The following is a 21,029-nucleotide window of genomic DNA, read 5'->3' on the forward strand; positions in this document are numbered from 1 at the left end:
CACGACGGCAGCTCCTGTCGACTGTCTCAGCTGAATGAGAACATAAGACCGAGGAAGAGCACACGTCCTCTGGACTGCTTTCCAGCTCAACTCTGATGGTGAGACCCTGACAAATGATAATGGTTTGATTTTAGTGTTCCCCACCTGAAGTTCTTTCCAGAATACAATTTTAGATCTGAAAACAACCAGTTGAAACAATTTAGACTTCAAGGTTGGAGAGATGGGGTTTGAAGGCTGAACTATAGTTTACCAGCCGAGTGACCTTTCCCAAGTCCCCTAGCCTTTAGCAGCCTTAGTCTTACCTTTTGTAAAGAGGATGACATCCACTGACTCCCTGGGGTTGCTGGGGTTTTTTGAAGCAAGCTCACAGAGCATCTAGCATAAAGCTGTAGTAGGCATTTAGTAAGCGGTAGGCTATTTGTGATTAGGAACAGGACATTAATTTTCCAACATAACGTTGACCGATGAGCCCTCTGATGCAAAAAATGTTATTCCTGAGTGACAAGGTGATTGTACTTAATAAGGTTCTCAAAAACAATCTTTCAAAGAGCAGTTTCATTAAATGCATTCCTTTGATCACAGAATTCTGAAACATTAGGGCAAAGAAGAGAGATCTTCATTTTTACAAAGAAGACATGTCCAAGATCACAGCATAAGGCACTGGCAGAACTGGGTCAAGGCCCTAGTTCTAATTTCTAGTTTGGTGTTCTCCCTGCTTGAAACAGTATTTACTCAACCACTACATGCAGACATTAGCATATAATGACATGTACCTTTCTTTGTGTTGGGAACAGCAAAATTAGTTGGTGAGGGTTACATATTCTCATGTGGATTATGATAAACAGGAGCCACAGCAGGGTAGTGGTACTGTCCTTAATTTACAATTTAAAAAAATTTGGCCAGTTTTTTTTTTTAATATGAATTCCTCATACATTTGGCTAAAAGGTTGTTTATTTCTCCTTGTTCCTCCTTAGTGACTATTTACTTTCATGTTGCTTGCTCTGAGTAAGACCCCAGAGAGAAATAACTGTGATTCTTCCTACAAGGTCTTAAAGTTGAATAACCACAATAGTTCCCTAGGGAAGTAAAAATCCCCAGGAGCTAAAAGAAGGGCCTATCGCTGGCAATTCTGCAACTTGTGATGGGAAATGTGACACCAGAGACTCATGTTCTGTATTTTTACCCAGATCACTTAGAAAACGGTTCCCACCTTTGAAACATTAGCCATCTGCAGCAAGCTTCACAGTTAACTTCAAGGCTGAAATCTTCAATATGATTTCCCTTTAATGCTCAGAACTGCATTGGATGATGTGTTCCAGTCTGGGGCAGAACAGAGCTTTGACTGAAAAAGAGGGTAAAAGCAAATCTGTTACCTACTTCCTTGACTTGGACCGTTCTCTGTGCTGCTGAGTTTGCTGTCGCTGCAATCCAGCTTTCCCTGGGTTCTACTGGACTGCCTGCTGGGCATTTCCCCTTGGATATATGCAGGTACTTGAGTTTTGGTTCTCATTCCTTAGCTATATCCTGCTTTGAACCACACCTGAAACCTGGGAGTTCTTTGTGAGTCTTTTCTTCCTCAACTCCCGCAGCCAAATGGTGCTCTAGGTCTATGTGTTACATGTAATATCTCTTCAGTGTTTTTTTTTCTGCTTTTCTTAATCCCAGTACCGCTTGCCATATAGTTTATGCCTCATCATTTCTTGCCTGGAATTTGCAGCAGCCTCTTACCTGGTTGCTTTGATTCAAGTCTTGCTGAAATGAATCCCTCCTAATTAGCTGCAACCTTGCCAACGCTATCTCCATAGTGATAACTTCTACAATAAAAACTGACATTCCACATAGTCATCAGAGAACCTCCACACTTTTGCAGATAATTACAAAGGGCTTATCAAATGGCAAAAGCACTGCTTTGCATTTTATGCATATTAATTCGTTTAAACCTTACAGCATGTGAGTTTGGTACTATTATCTATTTGCAGATAAAGAAACTGAGGCACAGAAATTAATTTGCTTAAGGTCAGGAGGTGGTAGAGCTGGGACTCTATCCCACCCAGGCTGTGGCGAGCTCCCTGGGCCCCGCTGCCTCTCAGAACATAAAAAGACGTCACATAAAGCAGTTCATGTGTTTTTAGGTATACTGAGGACTATACATGTGAACTTCAGTTCAATGAATTTCTATGAAGTAAAACTATCTTGGCTTAAAATATAATGTTAACGTACTGGCTGAACGGACTACGAATGTACCTGAATGGCTAATGAGCAATATAGTCAGCCTGTGGTTGATCAGTCCCTGCCTTCCTCTTGGGAGAATGGAATCAGTGTTACACACAGCAGTGTAACAGTGACACTCATGCATACACATATTTATAGATACAAAATATATGCATATAAGATCAAAGACAGTAGCACTGCTGTCAGGAACTCAAAGAATAACTTAATTTGCTCTATATCCTGACACATTGCTTGGAAAGTTGAAGATAATTATTTAAAATCACATAGTTTTGATGATGAATCTCCAAGTAGGACCAGTGTCTTAGGATTTTAAATTGATGCTATGTAAAACCTTCAAACCAGTATTTCTGTGATATAACTTATAAGTCTGGTTAGTTTTTACAAATAAGTCAAGCAATGCCAAATTAAATAGTAAAGATAAAAGAAAAAAATAATGTGTACTATCATTCCTAATGTATCTCTAATGTATCCTGATAGTCTCACTACTACTTGGCTTATATATGGCTGAGTTTTAAATAGTACATTTATAATTATGGGTTAATTATTATTTTACCCATTAATTTGGCTGATGGTTCCAATTTCCGGATTATGCCAGTGTGAAACAAAGTGCTTTCCTTTTCTCACTCATTTTGGCTCTGCTCCAGCTTTACTGTTTCAGTTGTTTGAGCTTCTCTTTTTCATATCAAATGCTTGTGGTCGTATCTTTACCTCAACTAGTCCCAAATAGTAAAAGTGAGTAAATACCTTTCAAACACTTTGCTTTAAAATACTATGCCTACTTTGACACAGCAAATCATACAATATTCTATCAATAACTTTACAATTGCTAAACTCAATTTAACATTATTTTGGTGGTGGATATTTATGTGGTAGATACGACTTTTGGGTGAAACTGTCACCACCTATTAAAGAAATCTGTCAATTTTTTTTTGATCTATCTCCTAAAGCAAAGGAAATAAAAACTAATGGGACCTAATTAAACTTAATCTTTTGCATAGCAAAGTAAATCATCAAACCAAAAAGACAACCTTCTGAATGGGAGAAAATATTTGCAAATGATATAACCAATAAGGGATTAATATCCAACATATATAAACAGCTCATAAAACTCAATATCCAAAAAACAACCAACCTGATTAAAAAGTGGGCAGAAGAACTGAATAGATGTTTTTCCAAAGAGGAAATGCAGATGGCCAACAGGCACATGAAAACATGCTCAAAATCGCTAACCATCAGGGAAATGGAAATTAAAACCACAATAAGATACCACCTCACTCCTGTCAGAATGGCCATCGTCAAAAAGAACACAAATTATAAATGTTGACAGGGATCTGGAGAAAAGGGAACCTTTGTACACTGTTGCTATGAATGTAAATTGGTACAGTTACTGTGGAAAACAGTATGGAAGTGTCTCAAAAAAACTAAAAACAACTATCATATGACCCAGCAATTGTACTCCTGGGTATATATCTGAAAAAAACAAAAACACTAATTTGAAAAGATGTATGCACCCCAATGTTCACAGCAGCATTATTTACAATTGTCCTTGTAAGGAAGCAACCTAAGTGTCCATCAACAGATGAATGGATAAAGAAGATGCGGTGTGTGTACACACACACACACAATGGAACGCTACTCAGCCATAAAAAAGAATGGAATTTTTGTCATTTGCAGAAACATGGATGGACTTGGAGGACATTATGCTAAGTGAAATAAGAGAAAGACAAATACTATATGATATTACTTATATGTAGAATCTAAAAAAAAATTTAAATGAGTATAACAAAGCAGACTCAGGTATAGAGAACAAACTAGTGGTTACCTATGGGGAAAGGGAAGGGGGGAGGGGCAATATGGGGGGGATTAAGAGGTACATACCATTACATATAAGATGGGTTACAAGGATATATTGTACAACGCAATAGATATATAGCCAATATTTTATGATTATAAATGGAATAAAACCTTTAAAATTTTTGAATCACTATATTGTACACCTATAACATAATATTGTACACCTATAACAATATTGTACATCAAGTATGCTTTAACTAAAAAAAAAAGCTTTATAAGGCTAATAAAGAAATTTGGAAAACTTCAAAGGGGGTAGCCCACTAATTTATATGAGTTCCTTTGCTTAGATCTACATTTTCCATGAAAGTTACCCAACTTTTTAGGTTATGGCCAATTTCCTTTCTAGGTAAAAAAATAACCCAAATCCCACTAGATATGAAGATGCTCTTCTTAGGAAGTTTTCTACATAATGCATATAATTTGATAAACAAAAAGGCTTTTGGGTTAGACTCAGAGTCAGAAAAGGCAAAGAAAGTCTCATTTGCACCTCAGACTCATAGTAAGTTGATGAATGAAAAGGTGAACGTAGAATTTTCCAAATCTATTTTACGTCTGCATTTTCTATCAAGAACACAAATACCTGAATTGAAAAGGACAGAACAGACACTGGTAAGGGTTTCCTGAAGTCTAGGATGTGTGAAGCACTTGTATGAGCGCACCTAGCTGTTTACAGTGAGTTCTGGCCTCCTGACCCAGAGGAAATAAGTCTCAGGGCACTCAGGGAACCTCTCAGTCACTGTCAGCAAATGGGAGAGATGTCAAAAGCATGAATTCCGCAAACCCTAAGGATGCAATGTTGGCAGTAGAAATCTGGTGTTGGATAGACCTGGTTGGAGAGCTTGCAGTGCCGCTTTTCACCTATGCGACCCTGGGGCAGGCGTTTAATTTTTACGATACCTTATACCTTTGGAAAAGGAATGATAACACCCTCCTGGCAGGTTTGTTGGATTAAGTGAGGTAATAAATCCAAAATGCTAGAACAATGCCTTGCATATAATAGGTGCTCAATAAATAGACATTATTAATACAGATCAGCATGCTTATTGTAGATCCAGGGAAAGATTCTCCAATGGATTCTTTTGGTTATTTGCAGAAAAGGGATCATGACTTCTCATTCTCCTTTATCCCCTAGAGCACAGTTTATATGAAAGGAAATCTTAGTCTCATATTTTTAATCTTCACAGACCTAAGTGCTAACAGATTTCCTTATACATCATATTATACTCTAATGCACTTTTAAAAATTCTTTGAATAAAGGATAGAAATACTGACTGAGAACTTCCATGATGCCATACTAAAGGACGTTAAGGGTTTTAAGTCAACGTAAAAGGAACAGGCAGTGACTAGGATGCTACACAGATTTACTAAGAAGAAATTCATCTAACTTAACTGTCTTCTTGGACAGGATTACTAATTAGGTCTGGGAAGCATGACAGTTGTGATACATGAATTTATGCTAAGCAGAAGCCTAGGTCTTCCTTGGCATTTCCATGGTGGTATGTAGCAGCAGCAATATGGACTAGACTAAAAACAGGCCAACTGACCATGCCTCATGGGTCCTGGTTAGTTACTGATTATGGGAGGTTGTGACTGGTGTGCTCTAAGAGACTGACTACTCAGGTCTGTCTAGTTCTCATATTTTCAATGATTTTCATGAAAATATGGGTGGCATGTTTATCAAGCCTGTAGATGGCATTCACTGTAAATAAAAAATGGTCATGAATGCAAGAAATATAGCAGTAAGGCAAAATGAAACAGATATAGTTCTTACAGGTAACAAACTGGATGACAGAATTAGGAGCTAAAATGACCTCAGCACCCTGTAATGGTATAATGAAATTTAAAAGGGATAAATGACCAGTCTCACCTCTGGGGCAAAGATATGCCTTAGCAGCAAAACCTTCGGAAAATACTTAGGATTTTAGTCAATAACATGCTCAATATCTGTCCAACAGTGTGATTCAACTTCCAAAAAAGCTAACATGATTTCAAGTTGCATTATTGGAAGTGTAGACTCTAGAACAGTAATTCTCGTTTTTTTTCCTCATCCTAAGTAACTAATGAGAAATTATATGTGCATTTCCCTGAAGCACTAATTACAGTAACTCTCAAAGATGCTTCCCTAAAAGTATGTCAGGCTCCTCTTGGGTGGGGTGGGGGGTGGATGGAGGGGAAGGCTATGTATTATGAGGCCAAATCCACACCCTAGAGACTAATATGCCGTCCCTCCAGCTCGGGCAGGTATCACCCTTTCCCCATCTCTCTCAGTTACGATCCAGGATAAGGGAATGAATAGTTTATACCTTGAATATAATGTTTGGTTTTGGGCATAAGACTGATGCATCCCAAGCACACTTGGTGTAAAGTCAAGTGCTCAAGAAATATCTGCTCAAAGAGTGAAGGAGGATATATGCTTCCAGAGACCAGTGACTGGTTGGCCCGAGGACTCAAAACTAAGTCCTGTGAGGAAACGGAGATGCCTACTAAGCACAGGGAGAACATGATGATTACTTTTAGCAGGCTAAAGATCTGCCGTATGGAAGATGGTTTAGATTTCCTCTGTTGCACAAGGTAGAACTAAGGCAGGAGACACACTGCAGTTCAATATGAGGAAGAAATTTCTAATGGTCAAAGCTGTTGGAAAGTAGATTGGGCCACCTCAAGGGAGAGGAAGCTGCCCCGCCCCATGCCAGTGAATTTCAACAGCTGTGCACAGTAACACTGGTTAATTTGTTACTAAAAATAAAGGAGTGAACTTTAAGAATGTGTATTTAAAAAGGAATAAACTAGAGCAAATTCAAAGTTATCTCTAACGTCACTCCCATTTGCTTACATTCCAATATCCTTTTGTGTCGAGACACAGAGTAGAGTTAGAGCTAGTACCCAAGAATGTCTATGGGAGTGTGGAGCAAATGTGAATTTTTCTGGTGAACCCTTGGGCAAGAAGACCACTTACTTAGTGCAGACTTTTTCTTGGTAGTTGGGTGGGTGCCAGTAAAAAATTACTTTACTTAAAAATGCCTTTCCAGTCTATGATTTCTGTTATCTAGGCATAAACATATTTTAGTTCTTCCTTATATAAATATTAATATTGTCACAAAAGCCACACTTTTTTTTAAGGCTTAAGAGGTGGTAAGGGAGGGGTTTCATAGGTAGTACTGGGGTACTGCAGTGTCTTTCTCCTCTCTGTACACATATCTGTATGTATATATAAATTTCTAAGTAAACTAAAAAGTTAATCATTATTTTAGATAAAAAGGTTTATAAAGAAGCTCATTACAGATTAATTTTGGAAAAATTGATAGAACACATTATGGTTAAAGAACAGAATTTATAATAAAATGTTTAAAAGTGCTTTTTCACTCTTCCTTGATTTGTCTGAGAGTTGGCTTGGCAGGCTATGCAGCTATGAAATATTCACATTTGCTGAATAAATGAGTGACTAAGTTGTTACTAATGTTCTCCCATAGTTCTCACACTAGAGGAGAAATCAGAAGATTGTTGGCTGCTCCAATTTGCGTATTTGTATACAAAAGGAAGAAGAGGTAATCACATCTCTTTTCTTCCTCAGGGAGATACAATAAATAAAGATGAATAAATAAAATGAACTAGCTGTGTTGTCCCCAATTTCAGATTTATAGCATTTCTTTTCTCTTTCCTATTATTTTCCCCTATCTCTTAAAATAAAGTTCACAGCAATGATACTCACTGTCTGTGTAAATGAAGTCAAGACTGATCAACAAGAGAAATGTTTCAAAAACTCCACTACATTTTTACATTGGAAATCATTAGCTAACAATATTTTCTGGAAGAAAAATAACCATACATATTTAGTTCTGTTGCTAAACATAGCTTAAATCTGTTCAAATTGAACAGAGATCAGAAAGGCCTATTATCTGCATATTATATCCCTTTCTTGGAGAACATCTAAGTATTCAAGAAAGCCAACTGGAGAGGGGGTTGTTAATACCAAAATGTAAAGAGTAGGTGCCTATGGCCACAGTTTGGAGGAAGTTTGGTTGGAAGATTTTACCTCAAAGAAGTCAGTCTGGAAAGTGAAACTTTCTTTTTTGAGAAAGGATACTACTACTTACTACTTACTACTACTTACCACTACTACTACCACTACCACCACCACCACTAATACCACTACTACTACCACTAGTACTATCAATACTACCACCACTACCACCACCACCACTACCACCACCACCACTACCACCACTACTACTACCACTAGTACTATCACTACTACCACTACTACTACTACCACCACCACCACTACTACCACCACTACTACCACCACCACCACTACCACCACCACCACTACCACCACTACTACTACCACTAGTACTATCACTACTACCACTACTACTACTACCACCACCACCACTACTACCACCACTACTACCACCACCACTGCTACCACTACTACTACCACTACTACCTCTACTACTACTACTACTACTTACATTCCATTTGTCTCGAATGTTAGTTTCTGAAGTGCTTTCTCCTTATAGTCTCATTTTTTTGGTCAGATATAATTCTAACATTTTCTCTAATTTAAAGTTTTAAAAACTAAAATCTATACTCTATAAACATAAATAGGAACATACCTCTTATTACGTAGAAATCAGTCTGGAATGATGGGAAGGAATTCAGAGAACCAAATGAAAAAATCTTTAAGAGATGGAAATGCTAAGCGCCTACTACCATTTACTGTCACATCTGTATTATCTGGTCTCATCATTGTACTTGATAGTAGCAACAATTTGCTGCACCCCCACCCCCAGCTTTTACTAGATCAGATTTTTCCCTCCCTCAGTTTTCATCATATTGGATTTGCTTTGTTACAGCCCTCTTATTGCTCCTATTCAATTTCCTCCAAAGACTTCTTCCTGAGGTCATTCAACAAATAAAGACATTTTCTAAGGTCCTGTCTTGATGACTCTTTCAGTTTTTGAACAAAACAGTTACTGAATACCTTCCATGTGGCAGGAACAGCGCTGACTGCTAAGAGTACAACGATGAATGACAGCAGACATGAGTCCTGCCCTCAAGGATCCTGCAGTCCATTGGGGAGGAGATGACATTAAAGAAAAAAATTTCAAAAAGAGTTAATTACAGATTTTAGTAAGGACTATAAAGGAAAACATATAGCATACATTAACAGCAATACAACAAGGGGACCTAACCTAGTCTGGTGGCTAGGTAAGGCTCTCTGACACAGTGGTGTCTAAGTAGTAATCTGAAGAATATGCAAATGGCCAAGTATGTGCAGAGACCCTGTGTGGGGAGGGAGGATGACGTCATGATGGAAGATGAAGAAGGCCTTCATCAGGGATAGAGCAGAAATGGAGGGGAAGAGGTAGCTAGCACATCACATAAGGCCCCTCAGCAAGCCACTACACTCCATGGCTTCAATTCTCAGCTCCATGCCAAAGACCCATGACTATCTCAATTTGTTGGTATCAGTCCTAAACCTCTGTGCTAGTTGAATATTTACACATGCATGCTGCTACATCACCTCTAACTCATTAACTCATTGTATTTTCTCTGGACTACTACAATGGTCTCCTAACTTGTCCAGATGCAAACCCATCTACTCTAATCACAGAAAGCAGGGTGCACTATGTTCAAACTAGGAGCAGAGAATAATTGAGCACATGGATCTATGGAAATCAATAGGACCACAATAGTTTAATGCCCATGCAGTCTCAGAACTTAAGATTCCATTTGATTAATACTGTTTTGAGTAACAGCAAAAACAAAACAAAACAACCCTACCCACCTCCCTCAAAACCCCAAACAGACCAAAACCTCCCCAAATTCTTAAATATCAATATTTGATAAATACTGCAAATTGTGTAAGTTAAAAATGAATCACTACAATTATACATTAAAATACATGACAGCATCATTTTAGAAAGTGTGTAATTTATTACATATGAGATCATAATAATATGGGTACTTGGGAACTTTAAAAATAAGCTATGAGGAACAATTAGATGCAAAATTCTCAAATCTTGGAAACTGAAATATTGAAATTCTAGCATTTTCTTAAAACTCATGATTAGAACAGTTTGAAAATTATTACACTCTTCCAAGGGAAAAAGGAGGAATTAAAAAAAATAGACATGTCGAGGAAGGCAATCAGTTCTTCCCAATTGGCTTTATTCTCCACTGAGGCTCAATATAGAATTATATTTTCTTTACTTACAGGAAGCTGTCACTGTTCTGTTTTCCAATAACCCTCAAAACAGAATGGAAAATGCTTATGCAAAATGACACAAGCCTTAACCATTCTACGCAGGTTTTACCATTTTAATACACTTCTAGTCCAACAGCTTTCCCAACTCTAAAGTTCTGGGAGTGAACTATGTATACTTTTAAACATTTTCCAGATTCATCATGGAGGCTGCTTTTCTTCTCTGCACTGTAATCACACTGAGCTGCAATTGAAATAAACAATCAGTAAATAGTTACTTTCTCTATGGAAAATCTTAGACTAATACAAAGTATAATACGTCATAACTTACAATTATTAAAAATAATCTTATTGTAAAGGGTCTTGTAGGAGGTCACTTTTTGTGTTCATTTCTCTTTCACTCTTGATACTTTAAAATGTCTGTATTACACTAGAGATATGCATGTCAAATATGACATTCCATAGCTCAGTGATATACTTGGAATTCCAAAACATACTTTACAAATGGATGAAAAACATCTAGATAAAAGTTAATCAGAAAATGAGCTAGAACACAAACTACATGTGAGCCAGCAAAATGCAGGGCAGGTATTAAAAAGGTGATGATAGATCATAATAAGTCTAATGGGGAAACAACCTTTGAATATTAATTGAAATTGATGATACAGACACATGGTTAAAAACATCTCAGAGTACAAAAGAGCAAAGAGCATAAAGTCTTCCCATCTCTGTCCTTCATTCCACAGCCTTCTTTCCAGATACTACTATTTCCAGCTCCTAAGTATATTTCTTGACATATTCTAAGTGAGAACATATGCATATATTTCCTCACCGCCTTTTCTTTAAAAAATGATAAAGTACTGGAGATACTTTCCATCTTTTTTTCCTGCTAAACAATCTACCTTAGAAATACTTTCACATTAAATCACTTTATTCCTCTTAACAGCTGCAAAATTTCCCTTGCATGGATATTCCATAGTTGAACTGTTTCCTGTGGATGGGCATTTAGATGGTTTTTAATCTTTTAAAATTATAGGTGATGCTGCAATTAGTAATTTTTACATGCATCCTTGCACAGACTTGCCAGGTGCAAATACACCACCTGCAGAATACATTCTTGGAACTGCTGGATCATAGCTTAGGCACATTTCCAATTTTTGAGAGATATTGCCAGACTGGGCACCAAAGAGGTTGTACCAATTCACATTTACATCATTGATGTGTGAAAGTGCCAGCACAATGTATTATCAAGCTTCATGACCTGACAGGTGAAAAATGGTATGTGATTACAGTTTAAATCTGCATTTGTCTTATGGGTGAGGATGAGCTGGGCATTTCTTAAATGTTTAAAAGCCACTTGTCTTTTATCCTTTATTCACTCCATTGTACTATAGTACTTTTTTTTTGTTGTTGATTAGTCACTCTTTATATGTGTTTAGGATATTCGCCTTTTGTCTATGTGTTGCAAATAATTTTCTCCATTTGTCACTGACTTTATGATTTTTTAATGCAGAAATCTGAAATTTTACATAGTCACATTTATTAAATTCTCATAGTTTCTAGGTTTTGTGTACTGCAGAGAAAGGCTTCACCACACTGATTTTTTAAAATACCATACTGTCAAAAGAACACAGTGTGGAATTCAACAATTTAGAATGATACACTTAGAACATCTAACCACAATCCAAAGATGGAAGAAGAATGTATAGAGAAAGTTAATCAGAAGAGCACACTTCGAGCATGACTGAATGAATACAGCGCAGGGCTTGTGCTGAACCAGTGACATGATGCTGGCTGGGCTGCATGGGTGAGTGTCACATGTTAGAGACAATACAGACCTCTTAACTTCTTTATTTCATTAAATATCAAGCCCTTAGCAGGATACTATTTCTAATAGCAGTTTCCAGTTTTTAGAGTAAAATGGGAAAATTAGAAAAGATTGAGAGAAGGCAAAGATAAAGATTTGTAAAAAACTGAATATATGTCTTAAAAAGTTTATGACTTGGACACATTTAAAATAGGACAAAAAAAGTTAACTCCAGGGAATAAACTCCCTATGTACGGCGAAAATGCTAAATGATTATTTTCCATCTTCAAATGAGAACAGAATGCAAGGAAAAAGGCTTATGGAGAAATCTGTGAAGTGGTTACTGACAAAACATTAAAAAAAAAAAGCTACAAAGAGAATGGTGGAATCTCTGCCATTAAGGAGTTTAAATTGCAGGAGAAACGTCAGTGTCAGACTGCTTAGGTTTAATTCTGTCAGAAAGGAGACTAGAGACAATTGGTTTATACAATTAAGATTCTGTAACTGTACCCTTCTTGTTAAAGAACTCCAGGTAGTTGATTTTAAGTAGGTATTATTTTCTTTACCATGTTCCTTAAAAAAGGTAAACTGAAAGCTTTTAAGACTGTGCTATATTAATTTAATTTCTATATATCTAAGTATCTACTTACACTTAATGACTATGCTAAGTGCTTTATATGTGTTAATTCCTTTGATCTTTTAATAACTCTATCAGAGAGGTGTTATTATCCTACGTTAAAACATGAAGAAACTGAGGCTTAGAGAAGCTGAAATTGCCCAAAGTCACATGGCCACCTAATGGTACCAGGCTATTCGCCTGACATCAAACTGCATCCTCTCAAGATACTGCCTAGTACCTTGGCTCCTGTTACCTTATAATCTCAGTGAATAAATGAATTCTTGAATGATTAATTCAAGATTCCGTCAACTCATAACTTTATGAGAAATTAAACTTATTTGATAAAACTATAATTACTTTCAAGAGGGAGGGAAATAGAAGGGCAAACTATTATTGGATTTTTGTTAAATGCCATGCCATATTCATACCAGAAGTAGATTTCAAAAAAAAATATATAAACATTACGAACACAAACTGAATTCAGTGAGTATTTAGGGTTAGTTGTTTTACTATGTATAGAAATGATGTAATACCTAAGAATAATATTAATTTTGATTGAAGCAGTATATTTATAACTAAATATAATTAATAATACAGTAACCTGGTTTTTGTCTGTCTGTCTGCATATCTATCTAAACTGTTTCCAGCTTATATTTATAATCACTAAACTGTTCTCCTTTTGTTCCTAACAGGAGAGACTATTGTTCCTACTTTAGAACAAATGGACCATTTCATTTATATAATGTGTGAGTATTACAGAGTAACTGCCCCTTATTATTTCCTTGATATTATGCATTTTCAACTCTATTTCCCACTGGACAAATTTTATATGGTATTTTAGATTTACATGGTCATAACATGTATGAAATGAGGTTAAACCCCTAAGCCAAATAATTTTTTTCCGTTTAAAAACAACAATAAAAAAGTACAATTTTAAATATTACATACAAAGCAATGTTATCTACTTCCAAATCTGTCAGTGAACATCTGCCTAGTTCTAGACAGAACACAATTCTAGAGCCATGCTGTCCCACAGAACTTACTGGGATGACAGTTGTTCTGTAACCACGTGTCCAGTATGACAGCCATGGCTCCACGTGGCTTTTGAGGACCTGAAATCTGGCTAGTGTGGCTGAGGATATCAGCTTTACTTTTATTTGATTTTAATTAACTTAAATTTAAGCAGCGGCCTGGGCTAGTGGCTATCACATTGGACACGGCAGCAGGAGACTGCTGTTTATTTCTGTTTCTAAAGTTTACTTTTTTCAACTGCAAATATTAAAGAGACTAATTTTAAATAGTTTAATTAAATAAAAATAAAACCACCAGTTCTTTGGGAACTTTTGAAGAATTTTTCTTCTCTTTGATCTAGTCAGACTATTTACTATTTTCCAGGGATAATGAGGAGGCTCCCTACCTGCTGGGAGGCTGAAGCAGCTCTCTGTTCCGCCTCACTTAGTCGCCTCTGAAGCCTGTTGGATTTTTCTTGATGCTCTAGAATTAACTTTTCATTCTATTAAGGGGAATATAAAACAAAGAAGTTATAAATCCATATGTGGCATGGAGACTTTTATGGAATAATCAATGAAATATCTGGACATCATTTTACCACTTATAAAAGGCAAAGATAATATATCTCCAAATTCACATTTTTCAAGTTATGAACTTCAAAGTTCAAAGTTGGTTTCACATTGACTAAATTGTTTTGTTTTTCCCCTATGTACCACCAAAGAAAATTAATTAAATCCAAAAGCAAACAAAGCCTGAGGTTAAGAACAAGACTTTCAGTTTGTGATGTTAACCTTGAGATGCCAGATCACTACTTTGGAATCAGCTGGAGAGTGTGAGAATGCAGACCTGGGCCTCACCACCAGAGCATAGGTAGGGGTGGGGTGAATCTGGAGAACCTGCACTTCTGTCAAGTTCTTAGGTGGTGCTCAGTTTGCTAAGGCATTTAGAGCCACTGTGCCAGGACAAACTCAGGGAAATTGTGACACAGTATACACATTATTAAAGTTCAAGGAACATAAAATACTCATTCTAGAAATCCTGAGTTTTACAGAGTGAGACTTGTTTTAAATGATTATATAATAAAGATATTATTTAAAAGAGGAAGAAATCTGTTTCTACATGTTTCCCAATACATCTGTAGACTCCAGAGGGTATTAGAGTCAACAGAGTTATTAAAGCATTGTCATGGGTTGCATTATGTCCCTAAAAAAAGATGCTGAAGTCCTAACCCCTAGTACCTATGAATGCAACCTTATTTGGAAATAGGGTCTTTTCTGATGGTTACATTAAGATGAAGTCATTAGGGTGAGCCCTAATCGAATATGACTGGTGTCTTCACACAAAGGGGAAATTTGGACAGAGTCAGACATGTACAAAGGGAAGAACACATGAAGACACAGGAAGAACACTCTGTACAAGACAAGGAACACCTGAAGCTCCCAGAAACTAAGAGGGAGGCATGGAATAGACTCTCCCTCAAAGCCCTCAGAAGGAACCAATCCTGCTGTCTTCTTGATTTTGGACTTCTGACTCCCAGAACTATGAGACAACAAATTTCTGTTGGTTAAGCCACCCCAGTCTGTATGACTTTGTCATAGCAATCTCAGGAAACTGTAGGCATCATAAATACAAACATCACAACATGAAAACAAGTTCAAAGATTCTATCAATTAAAACATATATTGGCCTTCTCCACAGTTAGTAGCCTAAAAAAAAGTTTTTGTACATCCAGAATTGTTACACAGTTTTCTGAATTAGACAGTTCCCATGCCCTTACATACAAGTGGTAAGAGTGAATGTCATGCCTAGTAGTACAAAATATTGAAGTAACAGTATCCTGTTAAAATATGCATGTCATTCTATTTCTTATTGTGACCCAATTTAAGCAAAATTAAATTGTATGAAGAGAACTACATTGTCTGTTCCAGTTTACTAAGACATTTAAATGTGCAGTCTTAAATTCTTTAACTTAAATCATTAACACTAGAGAAAACCTGGGGAAAAAAATGCTATCATCTATAATAATCATTTTCACAGTTACAATCACACCACACATAATGAGCATTTTTCTATGCTGCTACCATAATGGTTAAGGCATACTCCAGATCAGATAAATCATAGTATGTGCAACTGTTCTTTTTCAATTGATATTTTAGTTGCTTTTGATCTTCCAAAATAATTAACATTACTGTGTTGAATATCTTCCTTTAAAATTTTTCATATTTTAAATTATTTCCTTAGAACAGATTCCTGGAAGTGGGAGTTACATCAAAGAGTATTTTAATGGCTATTATTTAATTGTTCCCTAATGGCTCATATCAATTCATAACGCTATAACACTGAAGAGTCATGGATCCTATAGAAGGCCACAGAGAGCTGGTGGACCAAATAGCCTATTAATTACATTCCAACAAATACATTCAAAGTTAGAACATTAAACAAAGAATCAGAGTTCTAGAAAGTTCTAATCTTAATCTAGAAATTGTTTAACTTTTTTTTTCTTCAAAAAAGAAAAAAAAAATGATGAACCCTTGTCATACTCACTTCTAAAGCATTAACCTGAAGGAGTATTTCAATATATTCCAAGTAGGCAAAAGTATTTCCTACATGTCTTTGGTGATGGATTAAAACAAAATAAGAGGAATTGGGTTAAAAAAACAATCTTAGACATGCACAGAGGTAAAAGTGAAGAGGATCCTAACAACTCAGAAACAGCACAAGTTATATGGTAAAACTAACATAAGAGCTTTATCTTTTGTCATTTTTATATGATGAATCACTGACTTTCAAAGCTTTTATTCACATTATAATATGTGTGGACTTTTAGGGTTATGAATGATTTCTACAAGAAATAGTCACATCCTTATGGTCATTTCCAAATAGAGAATTAATTTGGACTTGGCTCAGGTAAAATTCTATAACCTGTGTATCAAGCTGCAGCAGAAAGTACTTCCCAGGAGAGTCATTATCTTACCTCAACTACCTTTTCATTTGCCATTTCCAGCTGAGAAAGCAGCTCTTGGGTATGAAGTTTCTGTCGACTCAGCTCACTCCTGTTAATCAAGAGAGAGGGGGAAAAAAAGAAAAGAAAAAAAGCCATTAGAATACAACTGTTCAAAAATCTAAGAAAACAGAATCTTTATTAGTGAGATACCTGTCCATGTTTTGAACAAAATTACCCTGTGTGCAAAATAAAAGCTGCTTATTAATAGACCATATCTTAAACGACGTATTCATTTTCTTTATAAAATACACATATACTCTGAAGATTTGTTGTACAACAGTGTGAATACACTTAGCACTACTGAACCATACACATAAAAATGATTAAGATAGTGAGTTTTATATGTATTTTATCACAATTTAATAATTGCTAAATCTGTACATTTTATGTTACATGTATTTTACCACAATAAAAAAAGCAAACCGCCCCCCTCCTCCATACACATATTTTTTAAAGTGCCAAAGTGTCTTTAACAATATTATCTTGAGGTATTATTTGGCATTAAAATGAAAGTATATTCATATTAAACAGATACAATGTTTATTTTTAAGATTCATATATAGTGCTTCTTAGAGGGGCTCAATTCCTGGAAACTCAAGCTCATATTAATCACTCCAACACCATTTCATAGTAGTATATTCAGGATTAAAATTTATGTTGTGATTGTACATATGCTATATTTTATGCATTCATATCCTTTATGCTTTGTTAGCTGGAATTATCTTATGTACAGAATTGTTGTCTTTTTCTGTTGCTGTTGTTCAACATCTAAGCATTATACTGCTTTTGGCCAAAGGTAATTTCAAGAGTCCCAGGTTAGAAATAGATACAATGTAGTCTTTAAAATAACTTTTAAAAAAAGATCAAATCAACTTCTGAGTATTAAAATAGTTAATTCAGGATTGGTTTTTATCTTTTGATCTAACTTCTAAAACAAATCAATACACTGACATTTCCAAAACAACCTCAGCTTTGATTTTTTTTCCAAGTGAGCCTAAAAACTTGGTAAGTCCATCTAGTGTCTTATATTTGAATGGGTAGCTGTTAACACCAGCAAGCAATTTTTAATAAATACATACAAGAGAACAAAAGATAACGTCATCCACAAATCAATTACACAAATATTTACTGAACACTCTTTATGGCCAAGTGCAAGGCATGTGGTGGTAAACATACAGTTGTTGCCATAACAGAACTTACAAACTAAGAGGGAAATGACTTATTCTTACTCAGTGGCTTTATCAATACAGGTCACTGATGATGAAGAGCTTGAGTATCACTGATTCTGTGGCAGAAAAACTCAAACATTTTATCTTAGCTTTATTTTGGTGGTAATAATAATGCGGAATAAATTACTGTGCTTAAAGTATCTTGTGTAGGTTAAAATTACGGCTGGCTCCTCAATACAACAAAACAAAACAAAGAAAAGCAAAATGACTAATGTGGCCAGTCTTCTAGGTTAAATGTAAAGGTAAAAGATATGCACCTAAGTCCTGATGAGAAATAACTTTTGAGTCCTACAGAGATGAAGATGATACAATGATCATATTTATAAAGTGAGCCATCACCCAGTGCATACGATACCTTTTTCAGAAAACACCTACTGCATAATTTGATGCCTAAACTGTTCACTTACCCATGGTAACTTATCTGAATGGTAGTAATAATTTCTAATAATTATTATCAGATAGTAATAATTTTCCACAAAATTTAAGATCGCAAAGATACAAAGTTACTTTTTATCTGTGTAAATATTTATTCTATTGTGTATCAAGCGCTGTCACCCCCCTTGGATAGTGAGCAACACTGCTATTCATCATCGTGACAGTGAAGGTGACGGTGATGGTGGTGGTAACAGCAAATGCCCCCACATTGCTCACTCTGTGCCCAGCACTGTTCTAGGTGCTTTTCATAAGTTAACTTACTTAGTTTTCATGATAACCCTGAGATTCCTATTTTTACATATGAGAAAATTAAAAGACAGAGGAATTTACAAATAAAGTTAAGCAACTTGCCTAGAGTCACACAGCTAGTCAGTTGTAGTCAGGATTGAAAAGCGGGCCCTTTGGTTCCAAAGTCTGTGCTCTTAACATCCCCACTGTACTGTGCACCATGGTAGGCGACTGGGCAATGCTAAATGTTTGTTAGATGAGTAAGTGAAAGAGAATGTATGTGTGAATGTGTGTATTAGGCATTCTAGGAATATAAATATTTACACATTTGCTTGGAAACCTGACAAGTTATATCTTTATTTCTGACTCTTTCCCTAAAGGTTGGCTCCTATATTCAAATTTAACATGACTAACTTCAAACTTTTTGCATAGCTTTGCAAACCTATTCCTCATCCTCCTGCTCAGTTTTTACACTGATGACACTTCTGCCCTCGCTGCCTAGGTTAAAAACCTTGAAGTCAACTCTATTTCTCACTTTTTTCTTGAATGTTTTCCCCTAAATACATTCTTCCTTTGCAGTGTTTCTTGCATCTACTCTTCATTTCTACTCAGTGTTACCATCACAACTCCAGTTCTTATAACTTAATTTTTAGATTTACTGCAGTAGTCAACTGCTCAGGCTTCTCAACATCAAGTGAAAAAATGTATGTAAAGCATCCATCAGCGCACATAGAAATGCTCAATTAATATAGTAGTTTTCCTTAACTTACACATCACTAGCATATTACTTTCTCTAAAGCACCACTTTAACAATTTGCTTCCTTGAGCAATAATTTCCAACGGCTCTCTGCTATTGGGCAAAATAGTACAAATTCCTGAGACTGGCATTCAAAATCTTCCAAAGTTTTGGGTAATTTATCTTTCATACCCTGTCTGCAATAGGAGCCTTCCACTTCAGTGAGACTCTCACTGTCTTGCCAACAAATCATGTATGTGTCAACTTTAGGCTAATGTTTCTGTCATTTTTCTGGAAGTACAATGGAAACTTTTAGAAGGGGGATTGTTTTTAGTTTCCACAGTATATACCACAGAGCTTTACACACAGGGATTCAATAACCATTTGGAGATTTATGGCTAAAGTTCTATAGGAAACCTAGTAGTTAGAAAATTTTATTACTTATGTGATCAACAAACAGTTATTGAGGAATCTACCACAAAACATACTTTAGATAAAGATTATTTTTATTTATTTAGATTTATGTATAGTCTACTTCTTTCTCCAAAGGATTTGAAGTGGCTAAGAAAAGGTTATTTTTCAGTTAAGCATTTCCTTCGATTTCACTTCTGAATGAAGTTTATAAGGTATTAAAGGGTGGAAAGAAAAGTGATTTCACCAGCTTTATCCCCTGAGACTTTCCTGGAGCCTGCCTGTCAGTTCTTTGCAAGTCCTTATTTCCCTGTCAGGATATTTCATTGCAGGGATAAAGGAAAGACCCAGGAGGATGATCCAACTCTGTATTATCTCTGAGAAAATGTCTCTTCATTAGAGAACATAATTGAGAGTTCCCTATATCATTAGTGAATTAGGATAAACATAAAGTAAGACTTTCCAGAAAGTTTCTCAGTGGTATTACACTTCAAACACTTGCCAAGTAAAGCTATGTAATCTCTTCACTGGAAATCTTTAAAAACAGAAACATTCTTACCTATCAGGGATGATTTAAGTGTAGCCTGCCAGAAGGTACAGAGATAGAGGACATTTCCAGTTTCTATATGACATTATGGCACTTAAAGAGTACTCTACACTAATTAAAGAATTTAAATGAAACTATATCCAACCTCTCTATAGTTTCTAGCATATGTAATATGTTATATGTTATAAAGTTTAAGGTAAAATGATCTTCTACCAATTTTAATAGAAGAATGAGGAATTCCTTATAATATCCCTGAGGATTGTTTAGCCCATCAGCGTCCTAAATCTTTTTTAGTTCACTTATATAACTCATGTATGTGTGTGACAGAAAATCCTAGACATGCCTACAAAATATAATTTAAAAATTTAGTTGTAAAATATAATTGATTTACTATCTTCTATGTAAGTAAGATTTTACAAAAATAATTTGTAGACAAAGTAACTAATGCTGTCTCTATTAAGAAAATATTGGAATCAACACTGGGAAGTCAACCAATCCTTCAGCTGGAGATGGAAGTAGGGGAAGGGGAGCACCTATGGCAAGGGCTCCTCCTCTGTGGTCCACGGATGGGCTCAGGTATGTTCACCAACACCCTGAACTATATGTAAGATCTTCTGTGTTTCCCTTGTCTAGGAAGAAGGTCCACAGATTTCCTCAGATTTTTTTAAGACGTCTGAGGCCTAAGGAAGGTTAAGGACTTTGGGCTTT

At 35.9% G+C, this 21,029-nt stretch overlaps 1 protein-coding gene across 12 annotated transcripts in view; it reads right to left on the reverse strand.

Annotated features, from left to right (window-relative positions):
- The window catches only part of SCLT1 (sodium channel and clathrin linker 1), a 168,631-nt gene that overhangs the window by 8,677 nt on the left and 138,925 nt on the right, over positions 1–21,029 (reverse strand). For 6 of the 12 annotated variants that reach the window (XM_032463381.1, XM_032463384.1, XM_032463375.1 and 3 more), the window contains 3 exons: positions 16,706–16,784; positions 14,138–14,233; positions 10,242–10,538 (listed from right to left, as the gene is read on the reverse strand). In XM_032463381.1, coding sequence (XP_032319272.1) covers positions 10,476–10,538; positions 14,138–14,233; positions 16,706–16,784 — 238 coding nt within the window. In that variant the 3' untranslated portion in view covers positions 10,242–10,475. Of the gene's footprint in view, position 1; positions 587–1,210; positions 1,343–9,070; positions 9,152–10,241; positions 10,539–14,137; positions 14,234–16,705; positions 16,785–21,029 lie in introns of those variants that run through there. The other 6 variants (XR_004313714.1, XR_004313716.1, XR_004313715.1 and 3 more) reach the window with 4 other exon arrangements.

This window comes from Camelus ferus, chromosome 2 (assembly GCF_009834535.1).
Source record: "Camelus ferus isolate YT-003-E chromosome 2, BCGSAC_Cfer_1.0, whole genome shotgun sequence".
Classification (NCBI taxonomy): Eukaryota; Metazoa; Chordata; class Mammalia; order Artiodactyla; family Camelidae; genus Camelus; species Camelus ferus.